At 40.9% G+C, this 20,780-nt stretch overlaps 1 protein-coding gene across 9 annotated transcripts; it reads right to left on the bottom strand.

Annotated features, from left to right (window-relative positions):
- Window positions 1–1,409: 1,409 nt before the first annotated feature.
- On the bottom strand, window positions 1,410–20,607 carry LOC104352423 (scaffold attachment factor B2). 9 transcript variants are annotated; one of them, XR_015184021.1, is made up of 25 exons: window positions 20,294–20,607; window positions 19,298–19,385; window positions 17,479–17,543; window positions 17,112–17,390; window positions 15,866–15,928; window positions 15,043–15,070; window positions 13,548–14,046; window positions 13,071–13,120; window positions 12,169–12,269; window positions 11,024–11,173; window positions 10,827–10,927; window positions 9,730–9,875; window positions 8,832–8,920; window positions 8,158–8,294; window positions 7,238–7,531; window positions 6,584–6,721; window positions 6,146–6,185; window positions 5,111–5,223; window positions 4,234–4,346; window positions 3,947–4,013; window positions 3,588–3,727; window positions 2,090–2,145; window positions 1,968–2,008; window positions 1,832–1,885; window positions 1,410–1,732 (listed from the first exon to the last, which is right to left on the bottom strand). XR_015184021.1 is itself a non-coding variant. In XM_086477672.1 (22 exons), the coding sequence occupies exons 1-21, from the start codon at window positions 20,483–20,485 to the stop codon at window positions 3,601–3,603; spliced, it is 2,880 nt and encodes a 959-aa protein (XP_086333798.1). In that variant the 5' UTR covers window positions 20,486–20,607; the 3' UTR covers window positions 3,111–3,124; window positions 3,588–3,600. The 9 variants fall into 9 exon arrangements, 7 of the variants coding, with proteins under 7 accessions (XP_086333798.1, XP_086333800.1, XP_086333796.1 ...); XR_015184020.1 differs by having other exon boundaries at window positions 1,832–2,008; XM_086477672.1 differs by lacking the exons at window positions 1,410–1,732; window positions 1,832–1,885; window positions 1,968–2,008; window positions 2,090–2,145 and adding an exon at window positions 3,111–3,124.
- Between the last annotated feature and the right edge of the window lie 173 nt (window positions 20,608–20,780).

Here is a 20,780-nt window from a genome sequence, read left to right as displayed (position 1 = left end):
GCATTTGGCTGCTTTAACATTCAGGCGGTTGTTTCTGTCCCTCCCTCCCTCCCCATTACCTAGGGGGAGAAGCAACATAGGGAACCTCTGGAGGAGTGTTTTTTCCCCCACAGTAGTCCCCAGAGGTTGCTGTATCCATCTGCATGTGACATGAGGGGGGTGGGAGTGACAGCAGCAAGTCAACAGAAGCTGGGGTGGCGAAGGGAAGGCAACACAGATGCCATGCTGAAGGCACTTGAAAAGAGGTGGCTTTCTTTGAGAGAGGCTGCAATGTTTATCAGGAAACAGTACATCCGAGCTGACCTGGTGCAAGTGGCGCCTCGGCATATGCAGAACATGCTGGTGCTCCTTGGGCTCTGCTGGGTTGTTTGCACCTTTCCTTGCCACCGTGCTACCTGTACTCTGCTCTCCCAACCCTGCATGCACACAAAGCTTCCTCTGCCAGCCTTGTCACTCAGATTAGAGACAATGCCTGATGTTACTTACCACCCTGTCCTTCAGCACGCAAAGTAATTAGACATGAAGCAGGGAAAGCAAAGAAAGCCTTAGCAGATGACTGCAGAGCCCACAGGTTCCATCTTTGCTCTCTACAGGAACATAGCTCTGCACTCCTTGCTGCTCCACACCATGTGGCAGGAGCACTTTGCTGCCTGCATTGGGTGAGCAGCTTGGGTTCCTCGAGAGACAGAATTGCTGTAGATTGTGCCATGTCTATTTCACACTTTGTCTTTCACAGAGTTGGGAGACAGGTATGCTTGCATGGCCTGACTACTGCTGCTTATGGTGCAAAAAGCAGCAGCAAAGAACAAGGATGGCCTATCAAGATGGCAGGAGTAACATGGAGAGGCTAAAGCACTAGGCCCAGCAGTGCTTGCACCTAACCTCGTGTCATGATTTAATTCCAGTCGGCAACTAGTCACCCATAACCGCTTACTCTCCCTGCCCCTGGTGGAATGGGTGAAGAGAATCGGAAGGGTAAAAGTGAAAAACTCATGGCTTGAATAACAGCACTGCTGCCAACCAAGGCCGTAGTTTTACTACTGAACATAACATCCTACGGTCATAAGGAGTGCAGGGAACTGGGGGGGTGTGTGTGTGATGAGCAGGTGCAGAGATGCAGACAGGACCCCAGAGGCAGATGGGATATGGGGGGTGGAGGGCATGAGATAAGCAAGCAGGGGACGGGAGTGGGCCTGTCACTCATATGGAAAAACACTTCTGTCAAGAAAAGGGAATTCAAAGCCCCAGTGCTGCAATTCAGAAGGCTACCCAAAAGGACTGGGAGATTTGCTAATGCTTCTTTGTGTACTGAGGCATGCAGAGGAACAATTTTTTTAACTATATCTCAACTGTTACAACTAAGAACCCAAAGACCAGCAATCCCATCAACTTTTAGAACACATCTGTGCTTGGGTCTTTGGAAGGAAAATTACTTTTTTTTTTTTTTTTTGAAGACAGTGAAAAGTCTTGTTGCTGTTGACTTCTATGGCCAAGTACATCATCTCTGAAGATGCACTCTGATGGGAAGTCCATAAAACAACTTCTTTGAATGAGAAAGATTTCCATTTTGGAACGTCTCTTTCCAACACAAGTCAAAGTTACACACTGTAGGTCAGCGGTCCCTGGTCCCTCAACTGAGCTTTCAGAGGGCCAGAGGTCTGACTCCATCCTCAACAAAAAACACATCAGCTAACTGGGTTCTTCCTGCAGTTGCCAGGTTCCTCTTCATCATCTGCAAAAAAAGCAGTACCAGCACTAAGTATCACACAGGCTGACAGAGACCTCTTCCACAACATCCTTCTCCTCAAAAGGAACATGGCCTTCCACTCACCTGCTACGCACCCATTCCCATGTTGGACACTGCAGCCATCATCACATGTGGCACCTAAGATACCAAAATACGGAAAAATACTGTTGCGCTTGGAAGAAATCACTAGCCCCACACACCTCCTACTAGCCCAGCTCACCTGAAATGCTCATCCAATTCCAAAGATGGCCCACACAGCACCTGCAAAACCAGGAAACACTTCACTGAGTTGCCATATAAAACTTTGCTCTTAGACACCAACCCATCTGATAACCACCTCACCTTCTCAGAACACTTGTCAGCATGCAACTTCACCCCTCTGAAGCCTGGTGCATGACCTGCAAAAAAGGAAAAAGGCACATGCTGAGATACCACCTGAAACCACAGCCTGCTTGTACTCATTCCCACAGCATGGGTGACTAAAATGGACACCTTACAACTACAGAAACTGGTGCTAAACAATGGATAAAAAGCCCCGAAGAAAACGTAACTGCTATGATTGATACTACAACTATTCTTATTGGACACTTAATGAAAAAGCAAAACTGGAGTAATAGAAAAAGCTTGCATGCCCAGGACTATGATAGAACCCCGGCAGAAGACTGTTACAAGCACAAATAATACACACCATTTCATCCAAGAAATTCCAGGGAAGACAGTGACACAAATCTGTGCTGGATAGAAGTGCCTACTCAATACCTCTAAGTAACAAGGCAAGGGAGGGTCAAGGCACAAACACACTGGAGGTGGGGCCACATGAGGCTGGAAAGAACCTCGCATGGAAAAAACAGTAATCATAATCCTCATAGAATAATCAAATAAATTAAAAACTTAAAGAAAAATTATTTTTTTCTTTTTTTAACCACTGTGCCAGCCCTTAACAGTCAACACAGAACACGCCAGGCCCACAGCACATCACTCCCTCCCCTGGACCAAATGGCAGCCACTTGCCCCGAGCCCAGCAGCTGGAAAAGCATCCAGGAACGCAACGGCGGCAGTGAAGGTTCATTCCTTCATGCACTTCAGAAATCCCAGCAGTGAGTTAGCTACAAGTCTCGATGCCCACAGGCACGACAGAACAGAAACAGGGAAGAGGAAAGCAGGGGGAGGACAGAGGAAAGTAGAGAAGGGATACAAGACTAGAAAAAAGGACAGGCATCTAGGCAGTTTCACTTCTACGTGAACACAGGACATCTGCATGGTTAAATGGGAACTAAACTTATCATGTAAGGCAGTGCACCAGGAGCTTGGAGATCCAGCATCTCTTTGGCTTAGGCAAGCGGTGCTTTCTACTCATACTCATTTACGGTATAACAACTGGTGGAGAAAAAAAAAATGAGAAAGCACATTGAACTCTCCTCCCTGTCCTATGCAGGTAAGGACATACACCTCCACACTGTCACAGATTCACCAGATCCCTCAGAATCTCACACTGTTGAAAGCAGATTGTCTCTCCTTTACTGCCTTTTAAGCCCCTCGTGAAAGCCATATTGCCGAAGACGACAGAAACAAGAAATTAGTAGCCGTAAACTGATTTTATTATTTTTGAAAAATGGAATGTTTCACTAAAAGAAACTTTAAGTGTTGTTTGACCAAGGACATGTTTATTAAAAAAAAAAACCAAACACCAAATTCAACCAAACCAAGTTGACATAATAATTGGCTACAATGTGGCAGCAGTTTTTCTTTTTGTAATCACAAATTCAAGGTGACCCTGGTTCACAAAATTCACCACCATTGTCATCTGGCATTAAAAAAAAAGTTATATATATATGTATACATATATAGTGCTTTCAGTAGCGGCGGGTAAAACGGGGTTCTGTCTGTCTGTTTGTCCGCTCCTGGCCCGCAAACACTCCTTGTAATCCACTACTCTGCATCATTGGGCTCTGGTTTCCAACTTGCGTGAAGCCTCCGCGCCTAAAAACAGAAATGGACAAACTGAAAATTGCTCAGAAAAGTTACTACTACCGTGACTCTGAGAAAAGATGTTTGCTTAAGTTTTTTTCTACTTGCCAATCCATAGTTAAGTCGAAGCCGAAAGTATTATTTTTCAACATTGACACAGGAAATAATTCTTTTACACAGATTGGTCAGCTACTATAAAAACATTATAAGCACTCTGGCAAAGCTTCTTACCCCGACATCCCTCCTCGAGTCATCACATGGCCTGGTCCTGACTGACCAGGCATGCTTCTATCACCACCTAATTTAGAAAAAAACAAAACAAAACAAAAACAAACAAACAAAAAAAACAAACAAGACTTTTGTGTGTTCCTAATAAAAAAGCCACCTTGTTCCCAGAATTTTATTTGCTTTCTCAGTAATGCTGTTAAAGCTCCATAGGAATTTTAACTACCGCTACAAGTTCAGCAGCAGTAATTCATAGAAAAAACCACGATCACACTGGTAAGCAGCAAGTGTACCTTGCCATCTCTCATGATCCCGTCCCATCATTCCTCCATCCACATTTCCCTGCCATGAACGATCTTGATGCCCCTCTAACTTTCGACCATGATCTCCCCAGTCACGTCCATCTCTTAAAAAAATAAAAGAACATCTTCTAGGTGTGTCCCTTATCCATTTAGCACCATAGGGTAAAGGCAAACACCATACCCCATGCAAAAGTGTATTAAATCGTTAATCAGGCTGTATCTATAGCCACCCAATTACTGCAATAAAAACTGGTCAAAGGAAAATGATGAGAAACTTGCTGAATGGCGTCCTTCACACAACAAAGCTTGTCTTTTTCTGATCTAGCAAGACATAATTATTTTCACAAGATACTAAAACACTTAAACACGGAATAATTCATTGACTGCAATTCCTTTGTTCGGTACATTTATGTAGAATTGAACACAATGCATCTGGAATAAGCCTAGCTCGACTGGCTAAACTGCTACGAATCCAGATGAGTCTCAGTTCCCCACCTCCACCACTGCAGATTCTGACTCGATTTCCTTAAAACCTGACCGCTAGCCACAAATGAGACCTTTGTAGGCATTACTGGAGCATCCGGTACACGACTGAATCTCATCTGTAGAAAATAAAGTTATTTATAAGAGAACCACAGTTATGACCTGAGCTACCTGAGCAGTACTTCTTTACTCACAACACTCCATTCTCTTGATGCATGGGGGAGCTACACGTGTGAATTCCTTGCTCCTCCAGATGCTCGAAGAAACTATCTGGAGACAGGATTCATGCTTGTCAGACTGCTTCTGCTGTCACCCTTCAAAGTTTCACTGAGCATTAAAATTTTAAGAACCAACAAACCACTTCCTTTACTTCATCTGCACTAACCGAGTTTGTGGAGGCATCCCTCTCCCTTCGCTCATTCTTCTGTCAGACCCATAGCCACCCCAACTATCCCGGGAGTGACGATCAGGCCCTCCGTGGCGTTCATCTGGATAATGCTGCAAGACAAATGGTACAGAGTTACACAAAGAATCAACACAGGTTTTCTTTTAGGACTGCAAAAATTCAGCTCCTCAGAAGTTGCCTTTCTATAAGCTGTCAGAAAATAAAACAGTAGCTGCCTCATTTTTTACTGGTTCCATTGTTGCTGCCATGCACTGTTGATTCTAGGCATTTATTTTGTTCCACAGCACAGATTCTTCCACTCCATTCATTGGTGGGAGAAGGCTTTTTATTTGCTAGGGTGGTTTGCTGGTTTCTTTTTTTTGGTAGAGTATTTTTTTTTTGGTCGGTTGGGTTTGTTGTGGGTTTTTTGTTGGGTTTTTTGGGGTTTTTTGTTTTGGTTTGGTTTTTATTTTTAAGCCTTACATTCTGGCTCCAGATTTTTAATTTTTACATGGAATATCTGCCTACTTCCTAGCTCTCTCCAGAAATGAAAGGTTTTCTATACTGTTTTGATACTCGTTTTCACATCTGTCCTTTACAGGCATCTGCCTTGTTCCATTATGACACCAGTTATTTTCTACAAACCATTTAGATAAACGGTCAGAGAAGGGATCCCTCGTCAGCTAAGGATAAGACACTACAGTCTACCTCTTACTGCAATACAGACACCTAAGATGGATAACCAGAAAACTTTTATCACCACATATCATCCTGAAAAGATGTCATACTGTAGCTCCCATCACTTGGAGCTTTCCCCTGCCCCGATCTGTGGCTACTGCTCTAACAAGAGGACAACTTCGTAACTTACGTTCCGCACGTTAGCGTGCAAAATCAGTTGCTGCTTGAACATCTGTTCAGTTTAAACCCAGTTCTGGTTGCATTTAAGAACTAGGCAGCATGCACAAGGTGTTCTTTCCGCATTGGGGTCGGTTTGTTTGGCTTTTTAACTGAAGCAGTTACTTGGGTATAACCCACCTGCCCATCTCGATCTGGTATTCCTCTCGAACCATCTCTTCTGGAACAAAAAAAAAAGAGAAGCTTCAGTTGAATCAACACAGTAATCGTAATTCTATTCTAAGCTACAAATCTGAACGCCAATGTTTGTTTAGTGGTAAGATACTCAAATGAGTTCTTATTTCAGAGCATTAGAAGAGATCAAAGTAACATCTATTAGTCATATGGGTAAGCAAGGCATCACTGAGCATGCACAGTCAGGTACTCAATGGTACCAAGGGAGAATACTCCCATAAACAATGGAAACAGAGGATTGCAAGCACATATTAAGCCAGACAAGAAATGTACAAGGATTGTTTGTTTTGCTTTTCTCTTTTGGCACCCTTCAAGCCATTAGTAAGCCACGAGAAGACACAATTTCCATCAAGGTACAGGAAGAAAAGACACTGCTTTGCCGACCTGTCCAAACAATGATCTTGGTATCGGCCACGATCCCTGTGGTCAAAGTCGTGGAAGCGGTCTTGACGACTAAATTCAGAATGATACCTATCATCCATTGCCATCCGCTTCGCCTCTGGCCAGTAGGGGTCATCTCGCCTGCAAAGAAAGTCACTATTAACAGTAACCTCAAAACAACCTTCCTTTCCTGCTCCCTTGATTCAAATCTCATTCAATCCAATTATCCAAACAATTATTTTTTATTTATAATTAAAACCCCTTTGTTAAGCGGGCATCGCATTTCTGTTTCAGAGGAAGCTAGCTGTATTGACACTACACAAAAAGCTTAATCACAGCATGTGCAGATGTGAGAAGAGAACAAGTAAATGTTCCTGCCTGCAATCCTGCTTTAGAGTCGATATGCTGTTTCTATCCTCGGTCACTCCTCTTCGAGAAATAAGAATTTTAAGCCTGCTGTGCTTACAGGTATACAAGCACGACATTTGTTTTCACAAGATCGATATTAAAGTGTTAAAAGCAACATGTAAATAGCCTTTCAGTTGTGAGCTCCCATGACTGCTTTAGCAAGAGCACTCAAAGTTGACACAGGCTTTAGAACACTATCTGTAACTGGATGCGGCCAAAGATTTGGAGTCTCATCACTGTTATAGTTACCTGCTGTCAGGATCGTAAGGCCTTCTCATGGCAGATCGCCGTTCTTGTTCGTAGCGTAGCTGTTCCTGCTGACGTCGCAGCTCTTCCCTCTCTCGCTGGATTCGTTCCTGTTCTCGTCTCCTTTCCTGCTCTATGTGCATTCTTTCTCTCTCCAATCTCTCTCTCTCCAAGCGCTCTCTGTCAAGACGCTGCCTTTGAAATTCAAGTCGTTCTCGCTCCCTCTGGAGCCTCTGTCTTTCATCCCGCTCATGAATAGCTTGAAGACGTTGTTCTCGTTCCCGCCTCTCTCTCTCTCTAATTGAAAAAGAGATCTTTTGTTTTCGATTGAGAATCTTAAGTCTAAGCTTTATTGCCTCTTTGCTTTGGGTGAGGTTTCTTTGTTTGCTTTATCTTTTTTTTTTTCTCTCCTTTTCCTATATTCTTCTCACTACCTGCTTACAGGTGAATGATCTCAACTAAATCGCAGCTGCTTAGTTTAGGGAAAAAAAAAGGTCCATACAGATGAAAGAAGCAAGAGTAAGCATTCTTCATAAGTTACACGGCATCTACTCTAAGTCAGCTCTGAAAAAGCTTTCATAGAGCACAGCATGTCCTAAGACAGAAGCCTGACAAACTTCCAAAGAAAAATCAAGTATGGAAATTCATATCTGATAGAGCAGAATGCAAGATCTGTAAGCACCTACAAAAGTTACTTGTCAAAAAGAGCCTCCTAAAAAGCATAGGCTTAGAGAAGACTGATTTCAGCAGTAAAAACCTTCATAATTTGTCATTATGTTTGTTCTATAAACATGTTCGTATCAAATCGATCTGAGATACTAATGTTGGAAGGCCAGCACGGTACTTTGCAGCCTGTTCAAAACACAGATAAGAAGTAAAAACAAATGCCATTCAAAGAGTAGAGTGACACCGGGAAAACTCACCGGCGTCTTTCTGTTTCCCTGATTTCTCGCTCCCTCTGTCTCTGACGTTCACGTTCTCTCTGTTCTTTGATTTTATCAAACGATAAAATATCTTGCTTTTCTTTGCTCTCGGATTTGCGATCGTGGCTTTTTGTACTCTGAGTTAAATGAAAACCATACGTTAGTTGAACACAGCGCATTTTTAGCTAAAATTCCTACGCAAAAGGCCTACCTCATGCCAACCTGAACAAAACAGACTATCGTGCCTTCCCAGAGGTAAATAATGTTGATATTCCACAGAAAAGTAGGCTGGGGAAAAGCACCCCAAATTTGGCTAGACTTCTGAAGAGTTTAAATATATATAAATACTTGGGGCACACGATCTGACTTGCACCGGTAGCAAACAATACACTGCTTTACAGGTCACTGGTGACTCCACGCTTGAGGAAATACATCATTCTCAACACCATTTTCATACTGCAACTCTACTTCTTGAACTAGGACAGCAGTGACAAAAGCTAGGTGAAGCATAAGCATCTACCTTCGCAGTATCATTAACACCCTAACGCTTTCTAGAAAGTGATAAAAGGATAACTGTTCACAATATGCAAAGCAAAAACCACCTTCAACTATATGCATATAAAGCTATTTGACACCTATTTTTACACAAAGACTTCTCTCAAGGTTGTACTTACCCTCTCTTTTGATGTAGAAGTTTTCACACTAATAACTGGTTCTCCTTTCGATTTATCCATTACCACTGTTCTTTCGGTGCCTCGACTCGCTAGAAAACAAAATACAGCTGAGAACAAATCATACGCAAGACACTCAAAAATTCTTGCAAGATTTAAAAACGTTGAGATACTAAGCAGTAAGAAGTTACTTCAATGAGGCTTTAAATAACTTATGGAAGAATACATTTATGATTTAAATAGCTTACCAAGATTTGGCCAAGTTGGGAATGGGGGCAGTAAAGCTACCACAAAATTACAGTAGTGTTTACTGGAAGGGGTGACAGTTAAAACAAAGTAAATATAATTATTCTGTCTGCAAAAATATATCCCTTTGCCACAGTTAACAAAAAACCAAAACCAAACAAACAAAAAACCCACACCCCAAAACAAAACAAAAAACCCACACAGAACTGCACACTGTGTCAGGTGTGAATCCAGCGATAGTCCCATAAAATTCACAGTTTACCATTTTGACTATTAAAGCCTAGTAATTAGGAAAACTTTGTGGCTAAGTTACTAGTGTTCCAAGTCAGAAAAAAGTTTTCAAGGTATTTTTGATGTTGCTTTTTGTTCACCAGGAAAACCTCAGTATTACTAAGTATGCTTCATGGTCTTTTTACTGAATTATGAATCACATCTAGTAATAACTCTGAGGTTTGCAGAAGCTGAGTCTTCTAATCAGCCACGATTCTGAAGGTTAAGATTTGTGCTTCCATTTCCTACTTAGCTGATAAAGGAAATTCTTTTGGATGTAATGTAGAAGTTTTGTCACAGTTGCTTATATTTTTTGTACCAATTTTTTAAAATTCATTTAAAAGAAACATCCTTGAAAACATTTCTGAAAGGCAGCTAGAATTACCTGATTTGCTTGCCCTAGATCTATCAGAGGATCCAGCTTTTTGTTCATCTTTCTCTTTTTCTTCCTTTTCATCTTTTCCATCCTTTTCTGATTTCTTAGCATCCTCTTTTTTGTCAATCTTCTCCTCCTTCTTAATACTGACAGACCTATAGGTAAACTTCGCTTTACTACAGAACATAACAAAAAGTGCTATAACCACTATGATCAAGCCAACCATGTAAAAAAAAAAAAAAACCACAACCAAAAAAACCCACCACTACTCAACACAAAACCCCTCCAAAAAAACTGTCAAAAAACCCACTCCCAACAAAACCAGTCCCAAAACCTTCCATGCTGCTGTGCTGAAGCCAACACGTGCTCATACACACAATTAAGAGTAGCAACCAATACTAAGCTAAAGCTGACCAAAAGTGAGAAAAGACAGATAATCCTTCTGAGTATTTGGAGACTTCCTAGAAGTCTTCTGTTCTGCCTGCAAGTAAAGTTCATGCTTAGCACAGGGGAAGAGGGCCCCCCAGGTAGAGGGTCAAGCTCCACCAGAAGAGCTTTTGTGAACAAATACCTTAAGCAGCCTGCCAAAGCATCTCCTTTGCCAAATCTTTTAAAATTTTACGAGAGAACAAAAAGGAGTAAAGCAAAACGCCTCTTTCAAAAGCAACAGACCACTTGAAAAACAAATTTGAAATATAACTCGCTAACCATGCAAACAAGTCTATCAGAAAGACAGATGAAATCCTGGAAATACCTGTCAGTTAAAAGAGCAGACCAAGCTAGAGTCAGATCAGAGGACGACTGATTCAGACAAAAATAATGGTTTATCTAGAAACAAGTTGATTTGGTATCTCCTGATATAACTGACACGTTTTGATACTAAACCCTGAAGAGCTCCATATTTTTGAACAGAGGGCTAATTAAGATGCACTTACTGCTAACACCAATTTCAATTTTTCAAGTATTACTTGATTACTGTTTCAGATGTAGTATGAAGCAGCAAATCGAGACTTATTACAGTTACTGTTCACTTTGGTCACGTGGCTGCATTTCAAAAGAGTGGCCTTTAAACATAGAAAAATAACAAAAAAAAAAAAACACTTTACTTCTCAGATTTGGAATCTGCAGAATGATGCCTGTCTTTTTCCTTCCTTGTTTCACCTTCCTTTTTGTCTGAAGGCCTTTTCCCAGCTGGTTCATTTTTTGCCTAGAATTTTAGCCAGAAATATTTTTATAGTAAGAAACAGAAATTAAACTTGCACACTTATTTTCATTACACTGTCATGGAATAGCTACCACTTACCTTTTCCACAGAAATCATTTTTCCATGCAGCTCTGTTCTGTGGAGATGATTAATACACTTAGTGGCTTCTTCAGATGTTGACATCGTAACAAAGCCGTAACAGCGAGCACCAGGACTGCGAGCATTTGTCACTACTTTTGCACCAACCACCTTTGGGAAAAACAATTATTCCTTGTTTGCAGGACTGTTGCCAAATAACTTCTAACTTAATCGCCATTTGAGCAGCTTTGTCTACCAGTACCACACAGTACAGCACGTTATCCACTTTTAACAGGGAAGAAATATGCTCAGCACACAACATTCCATCAGCATTCTCAGAAAACACTGTTGCTAGGTTTGTTTGACAGGTAGCAAAGGAAAGGTTATCATTTTAACTTGACCTCTATGCTGCTGGGCCAACCAGGTCTAGAAGTGCCTCGCTAAAGACTACTTCACAGACCATGATGTAAATAGCTCAGAAAATTCATCTTCAAGTTGCTGAGCAGGTCAATAACTTCAGGAAGACATACGTGGGGGAATAATAATAAAAATAATTAAAGAAAAAGACCACCACTTCATCTTTTCTTACAGTACACCTCTGTTAGTTTCTATCCACAGATGACAATCTCTGACAGTGTAGAAGCACGTGCTTAGTGACACAAATATTTAATATTACATTCAGAAATTAATTAGGAGGCAGAGGAGATGGTCATGGAAAGAGTTACTTTCCACAACTTCTGTTCTCATATCCTAGCTGGCACTGAAGAACAAATGGAAGCCTGCCCTCAAAGACTAGATTTCTCAATGAATATCCCTTGAAATGGAACACTTTAAAACAACATTAACTAACAGTGGACACCCAAGAGGTATAATTAGACTACAGCGCACTAGATGACAACCCACCAGTCTCTCTTGTCAAGAACTGCCTCATTTTTACAGGTATCTGCACAGACATTCTCTGAAACCTGGATTTCTGCCCACTCCTCCATTTCAGACAACCTTCTTTATGAAGTACGCTACTTTCAGATACAGCGTTTCATAAGAACACAAGGAAGTCAAGTGTGTAGCCTACCCAGTTATTGGTTAGGAAAAATAGAAGCTAAATTTGAAAGGTCATCCTTTCAAATTGATAAAATAGTTTGTAAATTTACATAACCACTACATACCTTTCCATACTTGCTGAAAAGATTCTTCAAGTCTGTAGCTCTAGTAGAGGATGAAAGTCCACTAACCCACAAATTTCTGCCAGAACCACTACCCACACGGCCTAAGGCACAAAAAAGCCAAACATAAAAGACCATGTAGCACAAGAATGCAACAGTGAAAAAATAATCACCCTACAACACCCACTTTTTTTTTCCTCTTCATAAACCTCTTCACATGCAATTTTACTTCTGCCTCTTCCAATCAATCTTAAAATCAACAGACCATTTTTGCAGCCTGCAAAAATGAACTTCTGAACTCCATACTTTGACGCACATTTGAATAGTCTTAATGCGTTTTCATCTACATATTGTCTTCCTACACTCCAATTCCTTTTATGAGAAAAACAAAGCATTAAATGTTAGTTCACGAGAGACTCCTGTTTCTAAAAAAAAAAAAAAAACACAAAACCAAAAACCTTTTGTTGGTTCATAAGGTGACAGAAGTTATATGAACTGAAGTTTACAATTCATGCTTCGAAGGTCTATGTTACAACTGCATTGACAGCTCGCTATGCTAACAGCCCTGACCAGAGGTGCCACACAGAGTATAAACCTATAGGTTTAGGTATCTGTTGATATTTTTCAGACAAACGCTAATCTTGCTGGTATTTATCACTACTCACGAAGCTAGTGGGACTCCAGTATAACTATTACAGTGAACATAGTGAACATATACGCATGCTTAGGCAATTAACAAGACAAAAAACCCCAAAATGTAAGAAAGGCAAGTCGAAAAACAGGTAGAACTATTACTCCATTTGCTCCTTTGTATTTTACTTACTACAATTGAATCACAACGTTAGATCTGACCTCATAACATTTTTTTTCCAAGTCATTTGTACATTTTGTTAAAAAACCCATACCTTTCTCATCCTTTGAGATTATCTTTGAATCTCTGTCCTCCTCAACAGGGCTAAAGACAAAACACCACATTATTCAGCAAATCATATGCAAAAAGAACGCTAATTCTAGATTGTGCACTAAAATTGGATACCTACCAGTAAATTAGTTCTGAAATAAATGTTATCTTTGCAAATTTATAGAGGAATGACAGGAAATACGGGATTCGCATCCTTAAACGGACAATTCTGTTTTGCAAATGACAGAAATATGAGCAATTTAAGAAAACAACCTATGAAGGTTGAGGAAGGAAAGAAATCAAACCCTCTGTGTCTAAAAAAAAAAATATATCTGCACATAGAGAAATAAAACAGACTCTTTAGGAATAGGCTACAATTTCATCAGTCTCGGTGGCCAATTGAAGGAAACAGCTTACTCGCATCACTTAACGACCAATGAAAAAAAGATAGCATCTGGTCTATAACGGAGAAAAAACAAACCTCTTTTTCTGATCACCGCCCTCACTGGTTGAGGACTCTTTAGTAGCAGGGGATTCCTCAGAATTAGCTTTCTCTTCTGTTTTCTTGGCATCTTCTTTGCTATCTTTGGCTTCGGGACCTGTGCCTTTTTCCGCTGTTTCCCCACTAGAGGCTTCCAGGCCTTGGGAGCGTTTGCTACTCTGATCGCTTAGGGTCTCTACTACTAAAGATTCAGAGTCCGGTTTCTCTTCCTCTATTGTCTGTTCACTTGTCTCCCCTTTTGCTACAACTAAACGCTTTGCTTCCTTCCTTGCCATAGCTTGTGCCGATTTGCTGTCCAAATCTAAAGCATCTTCCTCCAACTGAGCGGCAGCAAGAGCGTCCTCTTCCTCTGCTAGCCTCTTGCCTGGCACCACGTTACTTGCTTCCTGTGCATGTGGCCGCTCCACTTCGGAAGTTTCTTCGTTAAGTAGTTCAGATTTACAAGTTTCCCCCAAAATGTCGAGTATTTTCTCATTTTCTACGGATTTAACAGGAATAGAATGGCACAAGATTTAATCACCAGGGAAATACAGCAATCACAAATGTGGAACTGGCATGGCTGCCACACTAACACCAAGAGAACTTCTAAGCTACACAGAGATTGGAAAACCCTAGTGTACACAGTGTTAAAAGTACTATGCTAACCGCTGTCTGACAAGCTACCAAATCAGCCCTACAATGTTAACAGGGAAGAAAAACGCCCCCACAGATTTAACAAAAACCTTCTGGCTGATCCTTGATATTCTTCATGAAATCGTTCAGCTCTGTTTCTTCTCTAGTTAGCTTCCAGAGTCCGAGATGCTTAACTGAACGTATCAAGGCACTGAGGGTTCAATTTCCAAATTTCCGTAAAATTCGTTTAGCAGACAGTCCAACACGAGAACTGGGCATCTTCTGATGGTGCATGAGTGTGTTTGCAGTCCAGAGAGCGAATAGGATGTGTAGAATATTCCTGTGATGACAGTGTATTCCTTCTTCTGAAGTCCAGCCACTTTTTAATTTCTGTTCTGTATCAAAGCTTTATATTACCTACACTCCTGTATTTCTATTCGTAGACCTACAGTACAGCGTGATATCACAAGATCTGTTTTCAGAACCTTTATATCTTTAAGGCTCATTTCTTGATTCCACTGTAGGTAACAGTTCTATAAAACCATTTCATCACATTAAATACATGGTTTCAAAAGGTGGTTATTCACAGATCTGGTGATATGACTGGGTTTCCAATCTCTATGACCCTGCATGACCTGGATTGTCCACCATAATAACGTACACTACAGTAATCCGTTTAAAAACAAAAACAAAACAAAAGAAACAAAAAAAACAACCAGGGACACAAAAATAATTACATTAAGAATGCCCAGGACTTTTTTTTCCTTTTTTAATATAAACATTAAAAAAAAAAAAAAAAAAAAACACACAGCAAAAAAACCCCACAAAAAACCCAAAAACAAAACCCACAAAAAAACAGTACCTGGCTCCAAAGGTAACTCTTCAAGTTCCTGCAGTGAAAAAGATAAAAAAATGGAGAAATATCACTATTTCATAAGAAGTCAAAGTGTTATTCCAAATGACAGCTCTCACCCCCTCAAGACAGGAGAGAATTTGGGGACAGAGTTACTATAATTTAGCCTTTTTCAGCTTTGAAAACATCGAATGTTAAATAAATTTCTCGCAAGAAGATTTAATGTTACTTTTCAACATCTTCAAACTTTACAAAATACGTAAAAACTTCAATATTTCTCCAATTCAGACACCTGTTGAACACACGGTACACATTCGCATGGGTAAATAAATCAACAAACATAAGCAGCATAGGACTAAAGTTATCTTTGTGTTACCCTTCTCTGTAGTCTACTTTAATAAGTCTGCTTTCTGAAAACGGGATCAACAGAAACACCAGCTTCACCTGGAGCTATGAGTGTCCTTAACCTATTGTGAGTGATCTGGAAACAAGGCCAGCAGTTCAGGAATAGATCAGTTCCAGCTTTCTTGTCAACACAGAATATGTCCACTTGTAATGGAAGTTAACTATAATGTAAGGCACTGAGTTGGTTTATACAACAGATAAAAAATTTCCAATCTAGCACCCAAACTCAGTACGATATACACACCATATATGTATCTGACCTGATAAAGAAATATATGTATCTATCTTTGTCCAGATGATTATTATTCCTATTCTTTGCTGAACAAGAATGCACCCACTGTGTACTACCTGTAGGTGTACTGTTTCAGCATATACTTTATATGGCATATGTCTTTTTGTTTGTAAAGAAAAATTGGTTACCATTTACCTTTATTATGGCTAAATCAGATGAAGAAGCATCTAAACTGTTTCCAACATCTTCAACCTCTACCTTTAAAAAGTAAATGGAAGACATTTTGTTATCTATAAAAGAACGGTATTGCAAATGAAACCTGAATGAGAAATCAAAGATTTTATTTTCACTGACAACTGATACTAAGCAAATATATCTAGCACTCCAAACAACCAATAAGGGTAAAAACTGATCAATGACCCTCACACCTCTTCCCAATCCCCACCGACTGAATAAGCTTTCTCATTACCTCTCAAGTATGCCGGTCAGCTCACAATAATCTTTTAAGGATACGGATTCCAACAGCAAACTCTCTTACTCCTTCTCTCTTATTTACAGCAACAACATAAAGTCAAAAAGTCTACACAACTCGATAACTGTTTTCCATACTGATAAAAGACCGCAGGAGCTGACCTGGACTCTGGTAGTTTAGTCACTGAAAAAACCTACTTTCTGGGTATTTCTACTTCACTTGTGTGTTGCAGGGATATGCTTGGGGATAGGGTGTTAAGCTTATTTCTGCAGCTTTCAGAATTGGGGGGGAAACCACCCAGCTTTAGAATCTTGTAGCCCAGACTGATGACACAATGTGCACACACAACAAAGAGCTATACATCCCTATTGGATGGGGCAGAAGTAACTTTCTTCAAACGCTTTGTTGTACATTTCAGGAGATAAAACACTTGACTTTGGGGAAAAAAATTATCTTCTAGCCCAGATGGACAATGTCATATAAGCAGTGCAACAGCCAGATGAACACAGAGAGCCAACATAAAAATACTTTCAACAACTGAGTAACTGCGAGATCCTATCTTAACATAAAAACAATCTAGGATATAGTTTCCAGGACACTGCTGTTCAGCTTAATGAAGTAAATAAGGCTACAGAATTTGTATGCTTTTCATGTCCTCCTAAATAAAGGAAAGATACGAAAATGGGAATGTAAACATAAGGTGAAGCAAAGAGTTCAAAGCATGGTTAAAATGAACATTTTCTGGATTACTATTAATTTGTACCATCACATGTGTACAAACAATATCTAAGCATTTTAAATTTCAGAACTCTACTTCCACAAATACATAAAAGAAAAAGCAATGACCATGAGAACTGGTAGAGTCCCAAATTGTTTCAAATACTTTTAGCTATTGTTTTGCTATTTAATTAAAAAAAAAAAAAAAAAAGGAAAAAATAATCGGATTCCACACACATAAGAGATGCATACCATCACTACTGGTATTTCTCTTGATTCTTCTTTAATTTCTGAAAATTGTGGGGATGCCTCCAAGTTACCTACAGCATATTCTGTAGGCTGATCTGTAAGTTCTTTCACTTCTGCATCAGCATTTTCTTTACTATCAGACAGTGAGTCAAGAATATTATCAGCACTGTAATCCTCTCCGCAATCTACTGCATTGCCATTATCTATTTCAGCTTCATCTAACACACTAATATCCATCATGTCAATATCCTGCAAGTTATCCAAACTTGCTTCAATATCCTCCTGTAAAAAGAAAAAAAGTATATATAATAGCCATTGTAACTTGAAGGCAATGCTATCATTACTTTGTTTCAAATAGAGCCTCACATACCTGTCCGTCTCCCGAATCTTCTTCCAGGCCGTTATCGTCTACTCCCTCTTCATCTGGTCTACGTCCTAACAACATTATGATTGTTAGAATGAAAAGTAGGTAAAAACACATATCCTTCATCAGAGTTTGTATTTCATGCAGTTTAGTTAGCTGCTTTTTCCTTATTTTCCAAAACTAAGTGTTCATATACCATCCCAGTTTGGTAACTGACAAACATGCTACAGTCCAAGGTCTGTCACAACTTCAAGAAGCACCACCGTACACTCCCCAGAACATTTGGCTCAGCTGAGACTGCAACTATTTATCATCTCAAGCTTTCATTTCTTTACAGACATTTACTAGAATTAAAAAAAAAAAAGGCAACCAAACAAAAAAACCAACACAAAACAATGAAAAAACCCCACTCTATGCGTAAGCATTACTGCAGTGCTCCGTTCACCAGCTGGACACATAATATCAGAACTAACATTACTGAAAACAGTACAGCAGTTTCAGCACCAAACAGTAACTCCTCAAATTCAGAGCGAAGTAGTTGATTCATCTTTTATTTAACGTTATTTTCCTCAAAAACTACAAGCACATTATAATAAAAAAGGCAAAGGGGTTTTAGAGCTAAGAGAAACATCTCATCTACTTTCAGCCAAACACTAAAAGTGCTATAAGGTACATTAGGTATTTTTCCGAGACTTGAAAACGAACGTGATTACTAAAGATCTCTGCTTTTACCCACAGTTGTGACATTTGTTCTCTTTCCAGTGAAGATTTCACATTTTAGTTTGCAAGCAAATGTAGTACCACTGCAAACTGGATGCAACAACAAAAGTCTAGATCAAACAAATTAGTTGGCAAAACATTTGAGCTTCATCTCTCAAATTTACACTTTGTGTAAATCAAAATTAATAATTTAATTAAAATCCTTCATCTAGTTATTCTGCTCAGCTCTAATACAAACGTTGCAACAGTATTTGATTACAAAATAAGATCAAACTAGTTAACTAGTGCTAGTTAACTAGTTTTAGAAAACTAGTATTTCTCAAGGACTATATAAGACTCTATCACCATTAGAAAATTCATGCCTAGAGAAAGCTTTAAAAACATATCCATTTCTGATATTCCTTAAAAACTAGTCTTCTGGGGAGAAAAATGAGACTGCTATTGGTTATGAAGCATAACACACTACATTGTGTTATTTTGAATCTGCTAGAGACCCTGCATTTCTATCTCAAAAAAAAAAAACCCTTACATTTCTCAAAAGTAAAGGTACAATCACGTAAAAAAACCAATTACCTATTTTAAAAACACTGACAACTGCCTCGGTGTTACTTAGTAATTCCTGCGACAAATTTCAGGGAATTCTGAAAACAAACCAACAGACCCTTTGAGTGGACCAATTCCTGCCTTATTAAATTACATGAGGTTCTGTGAATAAAAGACCAGTAAGTTTAATATCATAAGTAAGTTTTACCCAAATCTGTCTCAGGCAAGTAATGTTAGCTATAGCTTTGGGACTGCATAACATTCAGCAACAGTGATAAAATTAAACCAAGCACTTTCCCAAAAGGAAAAGCAGACTTGAGAAAAAAAGATTAGCAAGGTTCCATTCATAAGTAAAAGCTGCTAGAAAAGTTGCATCCAGTTCTCCCTGGAGGTGTTCAAAAACATGCTGATGTAGCGCTTCTAGACACAGGTTTAGTGGGTATGGTGGTCTTAATGTACACAGTTGGACTGAATGATCTTAGAGGTCTGTTCCAATCTAATGATTCTATAATTCTAAAACTCAAGGGGGATGGGGTGGAGATCCTCTCTAACTGCCCTGTACCTTTGCTGCTTCTTTTTGGAGTTTTCTTCATGATATTTTCTGAAACCACTGGCATTTCATCAGGATTCCCCCCTTCCTCCTCAATAGCCTATTAAGGGGAAAAGATAGAGACAGATATCAAGACAAACATAAAAATTCTATTTGTGCATTTCTGTTGAGTTTAAGAGCTGGACACCAGAGGCACAAAACCAACAATCTAGCGCTTTGATTTAGACAGCAGCAACTTGAATACACAAATCAAATACCACCAGATAAAAACAACAAGCACACAGGACACAGTAACACGTTGGTGTAAAGTTTCTGGAAAGCAGTCGGCAGCATAACCTAAACGAAGGAAGTCTGCAACATTTTCAACAGCGCCCACATATACGCACCAGGGTGTCGCAACAGACTAAGAATCCTGGCTCTAGGAGACAACAAATATCAGTTCAACGGAAGCAGTCTACATGCTACGGACATACCAAAGTCTGATGAGGATACATCGTACAGGCTATCAGCTAGAAAGCCAGAAAAATATCAGTACACAGCAAAAAGCCCAGTAGACAGCGTACAGAACTGTAAATCCAGGAGCTCAACGCATGGCGGAAAGCCCAGCGATGCATGAGGCTAGAAACCCTTGGGCCGAGTACCACAGCAGACACGTTGTGCTGTGCAGGTCTAGGAAGCCGGAGGGCGGCTCACTGCGTAGACGGAAACGCGAGACTCGCACACACACACTCCACCGCTACCAGAACAGATTGGCGGTCTCAGGGGCAAGCCTAGGACGACCAAGTACGGGGCCGCACTTGCCACGCACAGAACGCTCGCTTGGGACCTGGCGGGCTCCACGGAACCACCCCCAGAGCCCAGCGCACGCCCCCCGCTCCCTGCAACTGCTCTCCCTCCGCTCTGCGGCCGTTTGGCGCCATTTTCCTCGGCCGTGCCTGGCAGGCGCGAGTCGTGCACGCGCCGGCTGCGCCTCCCCCTCAGGCAGCCCCGGCATGTCTCCCTGCTCACCTTCCTGAGTCGCTCCATGAGGACGCTCTTGTTTCCACCGCTGTCCAAATTGCGCCGCTTGAGCTCAGCCCGCAAGTCTATCACGCGCAGCTCACTCAGCCGCCGCCGGTTTTCAGACTCCGAACCGGAGACCCCAGAGCCACCCAGGGACGCAGATTCCCCCTGCCCGGCCGCTGACTGACTCTCCGCCATAGGGCCGTTGTTTCGACTCGCACGCACGGAGCGAGACAGAACAAAAACAACGGCGGAAAGCCGCAGTTGCGGCACAAAATGGTGGCAAAACCGAGACGCACTGAGGCGAAAGTGGGAGGGAAAGGAACCGCAGCCCGCACGCGCATTGACCAGAACACCCGAACGGGCTGCGCGCATGCACAGAGGAAAGTCCCCACTCCGCGGCTATTGCCGATGCGCATGCGCACTACGCCCTTTGACTACCGCACCGCAGGAAAGCGCAACCGCAGTCTGTTTCGGCCCTCGGACGCAGGCG

Source organism: Leptosomus discolor, chromosome 24, assembly GCF_034619465.1.
Source record: "Leptosomus discolor isolate bLepDis1 chromosome 24, bLepDis1.hap2, whole genome shotgun sequence".
Taxonomy (NCBI): domain Eukaryota; kingdom Metazoa; phylum Chordata; class Aves; order Leptosomiformes; family Leptosomidae; genus Leptosomus; species Leptosomus discolor.
This window is presented reverse-complemented; position numbering and strand designations above follow the sequence as displayed.

Excerpts from the sequence above, each read along its gene's own strand:
- LOC104352423 (XM_086477674.1), bottom strand. The coding sequence starts at position 20,485 with ATGGCGGAGAGTCAGTCAGCGGCCGGGCAGGGGGAATCTGCGTCCCTG. Across the intron at positions 17,544-19,297 it reads TCCAAAAAGAAGCAGCAAAG|GACGTAGACCAGATGAAGAG; the intron begins GTACAGGGCAGT and ends TAATGTTGTTAG. Across the intron at positions 15,929-17,111 it reads GAGAAATACCAGTAGTGATG|GTAGAGGTTGAAGATGTTGG; the intron begins GTATGCATCTCT and ends TACTTTTTAAAG.